Below are 15426 nucleotides of genomic sequence, written 5' to 3'. Positions count from 1 at the left end.
ACTGATCTTGGAAGTGGCCCACCAGCAGTCCTGAGCAGGGGTGACATCCACCTACATCCTGAGTGTGTCTGCTCTTGGAAGGTGGGGGCAGGAGGCACCAGGCCACCCACCTGGAGAGATGCTGCCTCCAGCCCCTCTGGATTAGCACAGCCTGGGGTGTTTCATCTAAACCACAAGGACTGGAGTGAAGTAGATCCAAAGGGTAGGTGGGCATTCTCTTAGTGAGGGGTTAGAGAGGGGTGTAATGAGCTGGGGGTGGGGCAAGCAGGGGCCTTTAACAGTCTGGGGAGGAGGAAAGTTGCTTAGGGACAGCTGGGTCTGGCCTGCTGCTGTGAGCTTTGGGGTTATCTGGATGCCTGGGCATGCCCTGTTCTCCTGGATAGAGCTCCTCTTTTGCTCCCTTCCCTGGGTCAATTCTAAGACAAAGAAAGGAAGGCACCTTTGTGGGATGGAGACTAAGGGAGGCTGAACCTCTCTGCCAGTGCAAGCTCTCCATACCCACCTCTCACACCTTTGTCTTTGCTGTGAGGCACCTTCCTCTCCACCCCCACGTTTACTTCTCAACAAACAAACAAACAAACAAAACTCCATGAAACCTTTGTGGTCTAAGGCAGGCCACACCTCCCTCTTAGTATTTTTTGGAACAAGAGCTGGAAAGTCCCAGTTCCCTCCTGGGGGCTTGAGCCGCTTAGTCCCAGAGAACGTGTACCTCTTGCCTTCAGCCTGGAAACCTTGACATGTGGGGTACAGGCCAAAACTTGGGGATTTTCCCCCTCTTCCACCATTGAAGATTTTCTGGGGTAACCAGTCAGTTGAAGGAAACTAAGATACACAAACTTATGCTGTGATTCTATCCACAAAAGCCCCTGCCCTCCTGGTAGATCAGACACTGCCTGCCCCTGTCCCCCAGATCCATGGCTGCCTCCATCAGCCCTGGCCTGTGAAAGTTAGCAGCTCAGCAGGAGGGGACAGAGCAGAGGCAGGGTAGTATGCTCTCCAGTGGCCAGGGCACTGTGTCTTTGTCCCCTCTTAGTATGCATCCCCACACTCTGGACCACATAATCTGTTTATGCACCTATGATACCGAGAACAGGAGGCAGGTGCTGCCATCCTTCACTCCCAGGAGTCAGAGGAGGGGGGCTTTGTGTGGACAGTTGGCTTAACAGCCCCCAGTCAACATCTGCCAGAAGGGACGGAGTCCAGATGGCACTGCAGGGGAGGTGTGTGTGAGCGTGCATGTACATGTGCCTGATAGGTCCTTTGTACATGTGTGGATTCCTGTATTGCTGGCACAGCAGCCTGCAAGCGGCCTCTCCCCGACTGGGGAGGGGTCCTCATGGGTACCTGGTATGGTTGGGTCATGCTTAAGTAGGACTACACAAAGACGGAGATTATGGGATCCAGTAGGGCCCCAGGGAGCAGTGGAATCGCTCTGCTAATTTGAACTGTCTATGAGGGCTGGGCGTGGTAGTACAGACGAGCGGGCAGAGGGAGGAGCTGGCAAGAGTAGCCTGGAGTAGCCATTCCTGTGACTTGCTGCGTGCAGCCTGTTTTGGACTGTGCATGTCAGTGGCAGTTCTCCTTAGCCTGGCTCAGCTGCGGGCACTGTGAGAGCAGGATTTCAGAGCACATCTCCCAGACCCAGAGGTTGTCAATGTGTGCACAGCTGGTGGGAAGGTGGCCAGGAGGGGTGCTGGCTGAGGCAGAGAGAGTGGAAGATGGCCCATCTGAATTGTTTTCCCTCTGCACCATCCCTTTTCTTCACAGATAAACGGCCCGAGTCATGCAGTCTTTTCGAGAAAGGTGTGGTTTCCATGGCAAACAGCAAAACTATCCACAAACCTCACAGGAGACATCGCGCCTGGAGAACTACAGGCAGCCAGGTCAGGCTGGGCTCAGCTGTGATCGTCAGCGGCTGCTGGCCAAGGACTATTACAGCCCACAGCCCTATACAGGCTATGAGGGTGGCGCTGGCACACCTTCTGGTACCGTGGCCACGGCAGCTGCAGACAAGTACCACCGAGGCAGCAAGTCCCTGCAGGGGAGGCCGGCTTTCCCCAGCTATGTTCAAGACAGCAGCCCCTACCCAGGGCGTTACTCTGGCGAGGAGGGTCTTCAGACCTGGGGGGGCCCACAGCCACCACCTCCCCAGCCTCAGCCCCTGCCAGGGGCAGTGAGCAAATATGAGGAGAACTTGATGAAGAAGACAGTGGTGCCCCCAAACAGGCAGTACCCTGAGCAGGGCCCCCAACTTCCCTTCCGGACTCACAGCCTGCATGCCCCCCCACCACAGCCTCAGCAGCCCCTGGCTTACCCCAAACTCCAAAGGCAGAAACCACAGAATGACCTTGCTTCCGCTCTGCCTTTCCCCCAGAGCAGCCACTTTCCCCAGCATTCTCAGTCCTTCCCCACTTCCTCCAGCTACGCCCCGGCAGTGCAGGGTGGCGGCCAGGGGGCCCACTCCTACAAAAGTTGCACAGCGCCATCTGCCCAGCCTCATGACAGGCCGATGAGTGCCAATGCAAGCCTGGCCCCAGGGCAACGGGTCCAGAATCTTCACGCTTACCAATCGGGCCGCCTTGGCTATGAGCAGCAGCAGCAAGCACTCCAAGGCCGGCACCACACCCAGGAAACTCTGCACTACCAGAACCTCACCAAATACCAACACTATGGTCAGCAAGGCCAGGGCTACTGTCCACCGGACACAGCTGTCAGGACTCCCGAACAGTATTACCAGACCTTCAGCCCCAGCTCCAGCCACTCCCCTGCACGGTCTGTGGGTCGCTCCCCTTCCTATAGCTCCACCCCGTCACCACTGATGCCCAACCTGGAGAACTTCCCCTACAGCCAGCAGCCGCTTAGTACTGGGGCCTTCCCCACAGGCATCACTGACCACAGCCACTTTATGCCCCTGCTCAACCCATCCCCCACAGATGCTGCCAGTTCTGTGGACCCCCAGGTCAGCAACTGCAAGCCCCTGCAAAAGGAGAAGCTCCCTGACAACTTGTTGTCGGATCTCAGCCTGCAGAGCCTCACGGCACTCACCTCGCAGGTGGAGAACATCTCCAATACCGTGCAACAGCTCCTGCTGTCCAAAGCGGCCATGCCACAGAAGAAAGGGCTCAAGAGCCTCGTGGCCAGGACTCCAGAGCAGCACAAGAGCCAGCACTGTAGCCCTGAGGGCAGTGGCTACTCAGCTGAACCAGCAGGCACACCACTGTCTGAACCACCAAGCAGCACACCACAGTCCACGCATGCTGAGCCACAGGACGCTGACTACCTGAGTGGCTCCGAGGACCCTCTGGAGCGCAGCTTCCTCTATTGCAGCCAGGCCCGTGGCAGTCCTGCCAGGGTCAACAACAACTCCAAGGCCAAGCCTGAGTCCGTGTCTACCTGTTCTGTGACCTCACCTGACGACATGTCCACCAAGTCTGATGACTCTTTCCAGAGCCTGCATAGCACTCTACCACTGGACAGCTTCTCCAAATTCGTGGCAGGTGAGCGGGACTGCCCACGGCTGCTGCTCAGTGCCCTGGCCCAGGAAGATCTGGCCTCTGAGATCCTGGGGCTTCAGGAAGCCATCGTTGAGAAGGCTGACAAGGCCTGGGCTGAGGCTTCCAGCCTGCCCAAGGACAACGGCAAGCCGCCCTTCCCACTGGAGAACCACAGCACCTGCCTGGACGCAGTGGCCAAGACGCCATGGTCACAGCCCGGAGAAGCAGAAGCCTTGCCTGAACCCTTGCAGCTGGACAAGGGTGGTAGCACCAAGGACTTCAGCCCAGGGCTCTTTGAAGACCCTTCTGTGGCCTTTGCCACCACTGACCCGAAGAAGACAACCAGTCCCCTGTCCTTTGGCACCAAGCCTTTGCTCGGAGCTGCCACTCCAGACCCCACCGCGGCGGCCTTCGACTGCTTTCCAGACACAACCGCTGCCAGTGCGGTGGACAGTGCCAACCCTTTCGCCTGGCCAGAGGAGAACTTGGGTGATGCTTGTCCTCGTTGGGGCCTCCACCCTGGTGAGCTCACCAAGGGCTTGGAGCAGAGTACAAAAGGCTCAGACAATGTGGGCAAAGCAGATACACACGAGACCTCTGCCTGCTTGGGCTTCCAGGAAGAGCATGCTATTGGGAAGCCAGCAGCTTCACTGGCTGGGGACTTCAAGCAGCAGGAGGCAGACGGGGTGAAGGAGGAAGTGGGTGGGTTGCTGCAGTGCCCTGAGGTGGGCAAAGCTGACCAGTGGCTGGAGGACAGCCGGCATTGCTGTTCCTCCACTGACTTCGGGGACCTGCCATTGTTGCCACCCCCTGGCAGAAAGGAGGACCTGGAGGCTGAAGAGGAGTATTCCTCCCTGTGTGAACTGTTGGGTAGCCCTGAGCAGAGGCCCAGCCTTCAGGACCCATTGTCCCCCAAGGCCCCACTGATTTGCACCAAGGAGGAAGCAGAGGAAGTGCTGGACCCCAAGGCTGGCTGGGCCTCCCCATGTCACCTCTCTGGTGAGCCTGCTGTCCTCCTGGGCCCCTCTGTGGGTGCTGAATCAAAGGTCCAGAGCTGGTTTGAGTCTTCACTGTCACATATGAAGCCGGGAGAAGATGGGCCAGAGATGGAGAGAGCCCCAGGTAGTTCTGCCACTTCAGAAGGCTCCCTGGCCCCAAAGCCTAACAAGCCTGCTGTGCCTGAGGTGCCCATTGCTAAGAAAGAGCCTGTGCCGCGGGGTAAAAGTTTACGGAGCCGCCGGGTGCACCGGGGGCTGCCTGAGGCTGAAGACTCTCCATGCAGGGTACCAGCACTTCCCAAAGACCTCTTGCTCCCAGAGTCCTGCACAGGACCCCCCCAGGGACAGGCAGAAGGGGCTGGAGCCCCAGGCCGGGGGCTCTCAGAAGGGCTTCCCAGAATGTGTACTCGCTCTCTTACAGCTCTGAGTGAGCCCCAAACTCCTGGACCTCCAGGCCTGACCACTACCCCCACGCCTCCTGACAAACTGGGAGGCAAACAGCGAGCAGCCTTCAAGTCTGGCAAGCGGGTAGGAAAACCATCACCCAAGGCTGCATCCAGCCCCAGCAATCCTGCTGCCCTGCCTGTTGCCTCGGACAGTAGCCCCATGGGCTCCAAGACCAAGGAGCCAGACTCTCCCAGCATCCCTGGCAAGGACCAGCGCTCCATGGTTCTCCGGTCTCGCACCAAACCCCAACAGGTCTTCCATGCCAAACGGCGGCGGCCCTCAGAGAGCCGGATCCCAGACTGTCGTGCCACCAAGAAGCTCCCTGCCAACAACCACTTACCCACTGCATTCAAGGTCTCCAGTGGGCCCCAGAAGGAAGGCCGGGTGAGCCAGCGGGTCAAAGTCCCCAAGCCTGGTGGACCAGGGAGCAAGCTTTCAGATCGGCCTCTCCACACGCTCAAAAGGAAGTCAGCCTTCATGGCTCCTGTCCCCACCAAAAAACGAAGCCTCATCCTTCGAAGCAGCAATGGAGGTGGGGTAGATGGGCGGGAGGAGAGGGCCGAGGGCTCTCCTGGCCTCTTGAGGAGGATGGCCTCACCCCAGAGAGCCAGGCCCAGAGGCAGTGGTGAGCCACCCCCGCCCCCACCACTGGAGCCACCTGCTGCATGCATGGAGCTGGCTACACCATCATCCCTGCCCAGTGCTGTGAGGACCAAAGTACTGCCACCCCGAAAGGGCCGTGGCCTCAAGCTGGAGGCCATAGTACAGAAGATCACCTCACCTGGTCTCAAGAAACTTGCATGCAGAGTGGCAGGGGCTCCTCCTGGGACTCCCCGGAGCCCAGCCTTACCTGAGAAACGTTCAGGGGGCAGTCCAGCTGGGGCAGAAGAGGGTCTAGGAGGGATGGGCCCTGGACAGATGCTGCCAGCAGCTTCAGGGGCCGAGCCATCATGTAGAAATCCAGCCAGCAGGTCCCTAAAAGGCAAACTCCTGAGTAGTAAGAAACTGTCCGCTGCTGCTGACTGTCCCAAAGCTGAGGCCTTCATGTCCCCAGAGACCTTGCCGTCCCTAGGCACTGCCCGGGCACCGAAGAAAAGGAGCCGGAAAGGCAGGACCGGGGCCTTGGGACCCTCTAAAGGGCCGTTGGAGAAGCGGCCCTGTCCTGGCCAAACTCTGACCCTTGCTACCCATGACAAGGCCAGCAGCACTCAGGGTGGAGGTGAGGACAGCTCCAGTGGAGGAGGCAAGAAGCCAAAGACAGAGGAGCTGGGACCGACCTCCCAGCCCCCTGAAGGCCGGCCCTGCCAGACCCAGACAAGGGCACAGAAGCAGCCAGGCCAAATGAGCTATAGCAGCTACTCAAAGCGGAAGCGCCTCAGTCGTGGCCGGGCTAAGAGCACCCATGCTTCACCCTGTAAGGGGCGTGCCACTCGGAGACGGCAGCAACAGGTACTGCCTCTGGATCCTGCGGAGCCTGAAATCCGACTCAAATACATTTCTTCTTGCAAGCGGCTGAGGGCAGACAGCCGCACCCCAGCCTTCTCACCCTTTGTGCGGGTGGAGAAGCGAGATGCTTACACCACCATATGCACTGTGGTCAACTCCCCGGGGGATGAGCCCAAGCCTCACTGGAAGCCCTCCTCCTCTGCTGCCTCCTCCTCCTCCGCCTCTTCCTCCTCCTCCTCAGAAACAGCTGGGGCCTCTCTGACCACATTCCCTGGAGGCTCTGTGCTGCAGCCGAGGCCCTCCCTGCCCCTCTCCTCCACCATGCATCTGGGGCCTGTCGTGTCCAAGGCCCTAAGTACCTCTTGCCTTGTCTGCTGCCTCTGCCAAAACCCGGCCAACTTCAAGGACCTTGGGGACCTCTGTGGCCCTTACTACCCTGAACACTGCCTCCCAAAAAAGAAACCAAAACTCAAGGAGAAGGTGCGGCTGGAGGGCACCGTTGAGGAGGCCTCTCTGCCTCCCGAGAGAACAGTCAAAGGCCTGGACTGTGCAGCCGGCACTGCTGCCACAGCTACCGCTCCCACCACCACCGTCACCACCACCACAACCCTGGGGAGGCTGCCCAGGCCTGATGGCCCCCCTGACCCTGCCAAGCAGGGCTCCCTGCGCACCAGTACCCGGGGCCTGTCGCGGCGGCTGCAGAGTTGCTATTGCTGTGACGGTCAGGGGGACGGGGGTGAGGAGGTGGCCCCAGCTGACAAGAGCCGCAAACATGAGTGCAGCAAAGAGGCCCCCGCAGAACTCGGTGGGGACACCCAGGAACACTGGGTACATGAGGCCTGTGCTGTGTGGACCAGCGGGGTGTACCTGGTGGCCGGGAAGCTCTTTGGGCTACAGGAGGCCATGAAGGTAGCTGTGGACATGGTAAGAAGCTGGAGAGCTGGGTAGGGGCTGGGATCTTGAAGTACTGACAGGGTGACAGAGGTGTCTTCGGAGCTTTACTTTGGGTGACTTGTGCCCGTAGCCAGCGAGTAGCCAGAGTACAGGCCCCAGGCCCTAGAGGCCCTTGGGAGTGTGGAGACAAGTTGGAGTATTCCTGGGGCTACAGCAGGACCTGTTTATCCGCCCTTGCCCAGAGTATGTGTCTCAGTTCTAGGTTCCACTGGCCAGTCTTACACACACACTACAAAAACCGGAGCTGCTGGGCCTGGCAAGACAAAACCCTTCCTGAGTTAAATGCCAAGATGGCCTGGTCTCCCCTGAACTGGGACATTGGGGATAGCTCCTAAACAACATGCGGCTAAAGCCTGGGACGCTGGCCCTGGGCAGCCCTGGGTTACCTGGCCACAGAAGCCCCGACGCTCACACTTCCATTCAGAGAACACTGGACCGCCACAGGCCCTGGGGGGGCAAGGTCACAGGACCTAGCTCATTAACACATTGATCTTGAGGGCTCTATTTGGGATCACAGGTCTGGGATGGAGAGAACATTCTGAGCTGTGACTGAAGCTAAGTTTCCCCAGACCAAGGGGACTGGCAGAGCTACTTCCTGTCTCTGCAGACTATGCCTTGGGCAGCAAGGCTCCCAAGCGCACTCATCCATACTGACCTTACTGGGTGTCCATACCAGCTCTGGTGATTTCCTCCTCCGCCCACTGTGGGCAGCTGAGCTCAGAGGACCCTGACTGTCCAGTGGCCTCCCTCCTTCCCACACTTTACCATCCCAGCTCCTCAGAAGCACTCTATCCAGGCCCCATCCTTGACCTTGGGGACCACTGGAGATGCCTCCTTTGGCTCCAGGCTCCAGGTGTCTCCTGCTCATGGGGATGGCTAATACACTCTCTGGGTCCTGTTGTCTGCCCACCTTGCTGCAAACGGCCTGAGCCACAGCTTTCAGCACTCAGCCAGTTCATGGAGCATGCAGGCACCAAAGCCCCGTCTGCCCTGGCTCCAAGGAGACTTCATCTTCATCGCTACCTTGAAATAGTCTTGTCTCTCCCTTCATCAGAAAATAACAAGACTGGAGCCCTGTCCCGTGGGATACCTGATACCCTGCACTATACAGGTCTCTTTTGAGGGTCGGGGCTGGGACCCAGTCATCTCATGTACCCAACCCCCAGCACTGGGCTCATAACCAAGGAGAAACATTGGTGAGTGCAGGGAAAGGCCCTGCTCCCCGACCTGGCCTGCTCCTGCTGGCCTCTTGTTGGGGACACACACACACACACACACAAACACACACACACACAGCATCATGTCAAGCTGAGGAGGGTGTATGAGTCACAGTGGCGCTGGAGCCACTCACTGCTGAGCCCTGTCGACGCTACCACACCCTGGCGTGACAAGGAAGGCCAGGAGAGACCCTCATTGGACAAGGTTGGTTGTATATTGAAGGCTTGTCCCTACCAGAGGTGGGCCTGGCTGGCTCATGACTGGCAGCTGGGACCTGCTGCCAGGCCGTACCCCACAGCCACAGGCTCACATGGCGTGGCCTCGCAGAATACACTGAGGATTTCTGAGAGAGACCTGCGGGGTCATAGCTCAGCTCATTGTTTCTGCCCAGGGCCTTGTTGGCACTGCTCTCTCCAGGAACCGGGCAGACCCTGGTTCCGATCTCACTTCAGGAGGCCTCATGTCCTCTGCAAACCCCACCCAGGACACTGGCCTTTCCCACTATCTGTCAGGTCTCAAGCCACCCACACAGTCATCGAACACTTCATTTCCTGGCTAGAGGAGGTATTGCAATTCTGGGACCTGGGGCTGATTCACATCCTCAGGAGACTGGTGGCCTCTGGGTGTGGGTGCCTGGGCCAAGGAATGGGGCACAGTTGATCAGCTGTGCCCCTTCTAAGGGACCTGGGCCAAGAACAAGGTCATCACCCCAGAGGGCCTCAGTCTCTTAGCTGCAAGGAGCAGTTCTGCCGTGGAGCTGCTTGGGACTGTCTGCCACAAGGGGGCCGTGGTTACCCTCAAACCTCGCAGCACTCCGGAGGGCCACTGTGAGATTTGGGACTATCTGCCACAGGAAGGAGGGCATAGTTACCCTCAAATTGCTCAGTGCTCCCAAGGGCCAGAGTGAGAGAGATTTGGTCTACTTTGTGGTTCCCACTGTCTTTCATCTTCCTTCAGTGGCTTAAGAGGTGGACCTAGGGCTCTGAGTCCTTGGGAGCCCCATCCGGAAGCCCTGCATGGATGTCTTCCTCTCTTGCTGACCCATCCCCAGTGGCGACTCCACCTGCAGAGTGTTTGAACAGTACACACCCTGCCGGGGAAGCTTCGATCTTCTGGGCTGTGGTTCTGGGTCCCCCTGGCCCTCTGGAGCGTGCGGTTTGTTCGCAGCTCTGTTGTCTGGCCTAGAAAAGACAGTGCTGCGCTGGGACTCCAGCCATGCCTGGCGCCAGGTGCACTGTCCCTTAGCCTCCGAGCCTTCTCTGTTCTCTGCTCTGCTCCTACCTCACTGCCCACCGTGATCACAGGCTTGGGAGCAGTGGTGGCCTGGCCCAGCACCCATCTGGATCCCTCCCTATGCCCAGTTTTGGCGTCCTCCCGTTAGCCATCTCGTCATTGTCCTATTCTAGTCCTGTCACAGCCTCCAAGCCCAACAGAAATCATGGAGACCAGCGAGGGGTTGGACAGGGTCTGGGGGCATCAGATTCACATGAGATCAGCCTCTTGGGGGTCATATGTCAGCTCTTCTCCTCAGCTCATTTTTGTGCATCTGCTTTGATTGGCTAGAAAGAGTGCCCTTCTCTCACATGGAGGGGGCCTGTCTCACCATCTGGAAAGTGGGGGTCAGTGAAAGCCATTCCCCTTGCCGCTACTAGCAGGAGCCAGTGAATGAAGACACCCCAGAGGCAGCATGGAGCAGCACCTGACAGATGGCGACTGCCAGCCATGGCCACTGTGGTGACTAGCACCACTAGCCCAGGAGGGTCCCCCACCCAGTGTGCCAGCCCATGAGGTGGCAGAGGGCCAGCCCTCGAGGGCATTTCCTCCCCGCGGCATCTTAGTGCCGCTGTGGCAAAAGTGCCGTGGGGTGTGTCTGGAACACACAAGACTCACTTGCCTTCCTTTCTCTTCAGCCATGTTCCAGCTGCCATGAAGCCGGGGCGACCATCTCGTGCTCCTATAAAGGATGTAGCCACACCTACCACTACCCTTGTGCCAATGACACAGGTAAGAGCTGGCCTGGGTACAGCTGTTCCAACTCAGACCCCATGTGACTCCCAGGGCCCTCATCTGCCCCAGCAACTCTATCATTGTTTCCTTGGCCTCTGCCTGCACTTGGCAGTTCCAGACATGTGGAGATGGGTCGGTCCCTACCTGCCTGAGTGAGGTTTCCCAGAGCTCTGTGGGGTAGGCAGAGGCATATATGATAGAACAGAGATCTAAGCTAAGAGCTCAGGAAGGAAAGTGTGTGGGCATGGGCTTTTAAGGAGGAATAGAACACTCAGCAGAGAAAACGAGGATGGTTCTAGAACAGCTAAAACCAAATGAGCTGAGTGTGAGTCTCAGTGACAGGTGTTAGTTGTGACTGCCCTGTGCTCTTACACAGAACGTGCCCATACCTGAGTGCCAGAGACACCAGCCCCAGCAATTAATACAGAAAAATAAATAAAACTAGGGGCATTTAGGTCAAGGTGGAGACAGACCAGCTGGCGTATTGGCTGTTAGGACTCGCCGTGCAGGTCTGTGGGGATGTGACAGGCCCCTGTGACCTGCCCTCATTCCCACTCCTTCCTTGTTTGTGGGCCATAGGACCTTGAAGCCCAGCCCTAACCCATCAACTGGGGACCTTGAAGCCCTCATCCATAAAGAAAGCATCCCGGCCCTGGCAGTGGTGGCACTTCTTCCTGTGTGCGTCACAGTGTTTGACTGTGAGCAGCTCCTCACTGCAGCAGCAGGGCTGTCCAGAAAGCAGTCTCCTGGGTCAGAGGCTGTCACGCCCTCCATCCCTCTCAGCCCTGACCTGGTCATTTGTCCTTGTCTGAGCAGTGGAACGCCATCAGTGCTATTGCCCACTGGATCCTGGGCCAACATCAGCCCCAGCCAAGCTACCCTGGTAGCCACTCAGGGTCTCAGATGCCAGCAGTCCTGGTGGTGCAGAGCTGCTAACATTCAACAGAAAAAGGATGTTAGCGGGCACAGGAGTGGCTCCTCATTGACTCTGTCTCCATCACAAGGTGACCTGTATTGGAACGTGGACCCAATCTAAGAGCAAGGCCTCACTCCCTCTGCCACCTGTCTGAACCAAGGTCATCATGTGGCAGTCCGCCCAGTCCTAGCTCCAAGCTTATCATGTGCTGTCTCACCCACAGCCACACAGAGGCTGGGGCTTTCTGGCCTTCTCTGCTCTCTCCTATGCCAGGCTTGCCCAGCCTCCCCAGGGGCTCAGCCGTGTTTCTGCCACAGTAATAGATAGGTGTCCCGGTCACTCTTGTGTCGCTGTGATAAAATGCCCTGACCTAAGCAGCTTTGGGAAGGAAGGATTTGCTTTGGCTCAGTGGCAGGTCACAAGCCAGCACAGCAGGGAAGTCAGAGCATCAGGCTCTTGAGCTGGTCCCACTGCGTAGGTCAAGGAGCAGAGCTGGGTGTGGTGGCGCACACCTTTAATCCCACCTTGGGGAGACCGAGGCCTGTGGCTCTCTTGTGAGAAAAAGGCCAGTAGATCTACTTAGTTCAGGACAGCCGGGGCTGCAAATAAAGACCCTGTCCCAAAAAGAAGCAGGAAGGAACTAGACATGGTAGCAAACTCCTTCAGTCCTATCCTTGGGAGACAGTTTGAAGCCAGCCTGCGTTCCATAGCAAGTTCCAGGTCAGTCAGGGCTATATGGTGAGATTCTTTCTCAGATAGCTGAGAAGTTAAGAGTTCTCCTGCAGAGGTGCCAATTTCCATTCCCAGCACCCACATACTGGCAGCCTACAACTACCTCTAATTTCGGCTCCCGTGGATCTGATGCCCTCTTCTGGCTTCTTGCCTTACTGCAGTGCCACAGATACCCACTCAGACATACATATACACACTTTTGAAGAAATAAAACTTAAGGCAGGCATGGTGGCACACGGCTTTCATCCTGGCAGCTGGAAGGTAAAGGCAAACGTATCTCATGTTCAGGGCCAGCCTGGTCTACAGAACGAGCTCCAGGCCAGCCAAGGCTACATAGTGAGACACACTCTCCCAAAATAATAAAGTCTTGTTAAAACACACAGTGACCAATGCTCCTTGACTACCACACTCTAAAGGCAGTTTCCTTGGACTCCACAGCAGGCCTGGCTCACACTGAACTTCATTTCTGTCTTGTGTTCTGCAGTTTTAGCCCCCTTTAAAGAAGGACCTCTGTTTCCCAAGGAGGCTATCGCCTGCCTTCCTCCAGGGTCCCCACAACAACAGCAGGCATGGTGGGGGTGGGAACTGGGTTCCCGACGCTGACAGGCCGCTCAGGAAGGTCCCAGTAAAGCTCTTGAAGCTTCAAAAAAAAAAAAAACCACAGTAGTAACAGAACAGCCGTTTTATGTTTTCGTTGCGATTGATGTGATCAGGACAGCTCCCTCGTGTAAGTGGAGAGACAGCGCTGCTGCTCTTCCGGAGCGCCTGACTGTCTGTTGAGATCCAGGGTCCTCCTCATCCCCAGCCTTGGAATTTTGGGTATGTGTTGGCATACTTGTCCCTCCTCCCCATTTGGGTATTGGGTCTTTGGGCCTTTTGCTTGCTGAGTAAGCCATCTTCAGCCCGTCTTTGCTTTTTTATGCCTATTTTCACGTGGTGTCTCGATGGACATTTGAAACTCCAGTTCCGGGGCGTTTAATGTCCCTTTTTGGCCTCTACTGGCACCAGGCACACATGTGGTTCATAGGGTACTTTGCAGTCAAAGGACCAGAAATGTAATTATTTATTTTTCAAAAAAAGAAATCCCTGACAGGCATACCCAGAGGCCCATCTTCCAGATTATTCTAAATTCTGTCTGGTTGACCATGACATCTGTCCTATCAGATAAGGAAAAAAATGTGCTTATAAGAGAGGCCCATTTTGTCTAAGCTGGGAAGATTCCAGACAGGTTCCACAGTGTCAGATGAGTTGAGCCATGGCTTGTTAGTAGTAGGATTGCAGACCCGGCTTTGTGCACCTAACAGGAACTAAGACATTGACATGATCAAGACTGATGAACTCCCACAGTGGCCCAAGTAGAAGAGAATGATTGCTGGTCCAGGTAACTATGCATCCTAGGGACTGTTGGCACAGGATTCATAGGACTTGACAAAATGAGAACGTCGCCATGTCAAATCCGGTGTCCTCACTTTAACAAATTGGTTTGGGCGGGAGGTTGTAGGGCACACCTTTAATCCCAGCACTCAGGAGGCAGAGGCAGATGGATTTCTGTGAGTTGGAGGCCAGCCTGGTCTACAATGAGTTCCAGGACAGCCAGGGCTACACAGGGAAACCCTGTCTTGAAAAACAAAAAGATTCTGATTTGGACAAGGTGGGTGTGAGAAAATAGGGCATCAGTAGCAGGGGTCAAGCTTCTTGCCCTTCCCACACCCAGCTCAGTGGCTTACATAGCACCATAAACACTTTCCTCAGGCTCTGCAAGGGGTGGACCAGTGCTCGCTGCTTTAGGTGACTGGCCCAGCACATCGGGGCAGCAGCAGGGCCCTGCAAGAACTGATAGCAAGGCTTTTGGAACCTGTGTTCTGTTGGCCAAAGGCAGAGCCATGTAGCTAAAAGTGGGGGTCAATAGGAGGGAGAGGGTGAACCACCAGCAGCTGCCCTGCAGCCAGGCGGCTCTGGAGCTATCCCCATTGGACTCATGTTCTCAGCACTGGGGGTGGGGGCACCTCTGAACAGCTGTCAGGGAGGTGGAGCCCTGGGAAACAGCAGCCAGGCAAGTGAAGAGGCCAGAGTAGCTAGCCACGTGGCTCATACAGGAATAGCTCACCACATGGGGTCAGCTGCTCCTAGGTGTCAGGCTCCTGGGTTGCTAGAAGCAAGGTGGCCACTGGCTATCCATCCCTTCCCTTTCTGCCCCTCACTTCTGAGAGTACATTGGCCACAGCATACGGTCCAATCTGAACATCTCTATTCAGTCCCAGAGCTGCCTGCCCTCACCTCGTCTCCAGTCCCTGCTCTTACTGTTGGGTGATTTTGGCTGAACTGACTGGGTTAGGTTGTATTGAAACCTAGGTCCAGCCCAGCCCCAGAGCCAAGTGTATGAGCCTAAGTGCACCTACCATCCACTGACCCCAGAAGCCAACCTCTCCTGCAGCTTCCTCTGCTGGTGTCCCTCGTCTTTGGGCCGGAAAAGGGAAGGGATATAGGCAGGTCGGCACCATCCTAAGTATGAGATGGGAGAATTTGTCTGGGAAGGTGAACTCCAGTCAGCGCAGAGAAGGGAGAAAAGGTGGGCCTTTGTGTGGATGGCGGCTGGCAAGTTCTCAGCCACACACTGCCCAGGAAGGTGTGAAGACCTGTGAGCTTGTCACTGCTGTCTCGTAAGAATAAGCCCTTCCGCCCATCACAGCACCCAGTAAGCAGCAGACAGTGATTCTTCTACAAACCAGAGGCCGAGGCTTGCTCAGGAGCTGACGTTCCAGTCAGAACCTGAGACTCCAAGGTGCTTTCTGAGCAAGGGCCTCTCCCGACAGTTGAGTGTGAAGGAGGTTGGGACAGAAGTGGCCTTGCACAGTAAGGCACGGGATGTGTGTGTGGGGGGGGTATTGGTGGGGAGGGGGTATTGGGGTGTTAGGGAATGAGAGTTCCTTCTGCTCTAGGGAGAGGAGCTGTGACAAGACCTGGAGATGGCCATGTAGCAGTGGAAGTCTCTGAGTATAGAGAGGGAGGGGATATCAGGGTAGAGGCAGAGGGGCTGCACCCCTGGGTGGTTTGGATTAATGAGGGTTCTAAGCAGGACCTGGGTGCTCAGAATCAGCACTGGCAGCCAGCCTACCCTGCATTGCCACAGAAACTTCTCTTTGCTCACAGGTTGCACATTCATTGAGGAGAATTTTACTTTGAAGTGCCCCAAACATAAGGTAGGTGAACAGGC

General features: G+C 56.7%; 1 protein-coding gene across 9 annotated transcripts in view; it reads left to right on the top strand.

Moving 5' to 3' along the window:
• Rai1 (retinoic acid induced 1) overlaps nucleotides 1-15426 on the top strand; it is a 99665-nt gene that overhangs the window by 82889 nt on the left and 1350 nt on the right. For 8 of the 9 annotated variants that reach the window (XM_075992340.1, XM_075992335.1, XM_075992337.1 and 5 more), the window contains 3 exons: nucleotides 1768-7309; nucleotides 10468-10561; nucleotides 15363-15412. In XM_075992340.1, the coding sequence (XP_075848455.1) occupies nucleotides 1784-7309; nucleotides 10468-10561; nucleotides 15363-15412 (5670 nt within the window). In that variant the 5' untranslated portion in view covers nucleotides 1768-1783. Of the gene's footprint in view, nucleotides 1-1767; nucleotides 7310-10467; nucleotides 10562-13516; nucleotides 15077-15362; nucleotides 15413-15426 lie in introns of those variants that run through there. The other variant, XM_075992343.1, reaches the window with a different exon arrangement.

This window comes from Microtus pennsylvanicus, chromosome 11 (genome assembly GCF_037038515.1).
Source record: "Microtus pennsylvanicus isolate mMicPen1 chromosome 11, mMicPen1.hap1, whole genome shotgun sequence".
In the NCBI taxonomy this organism is placed as follows: domain Eukaryota; kingdom Metazoa; phylum Chordata; class Mammalia; order Rodentia; family Cricetidae; genus Microtus; species Microtus pennsylvanicus.
The sequence above is the reverse complement of the archived record's forward strand: the minus strand, read 5'-3'. Positions and strand labels throughout refer to the sequence as shown.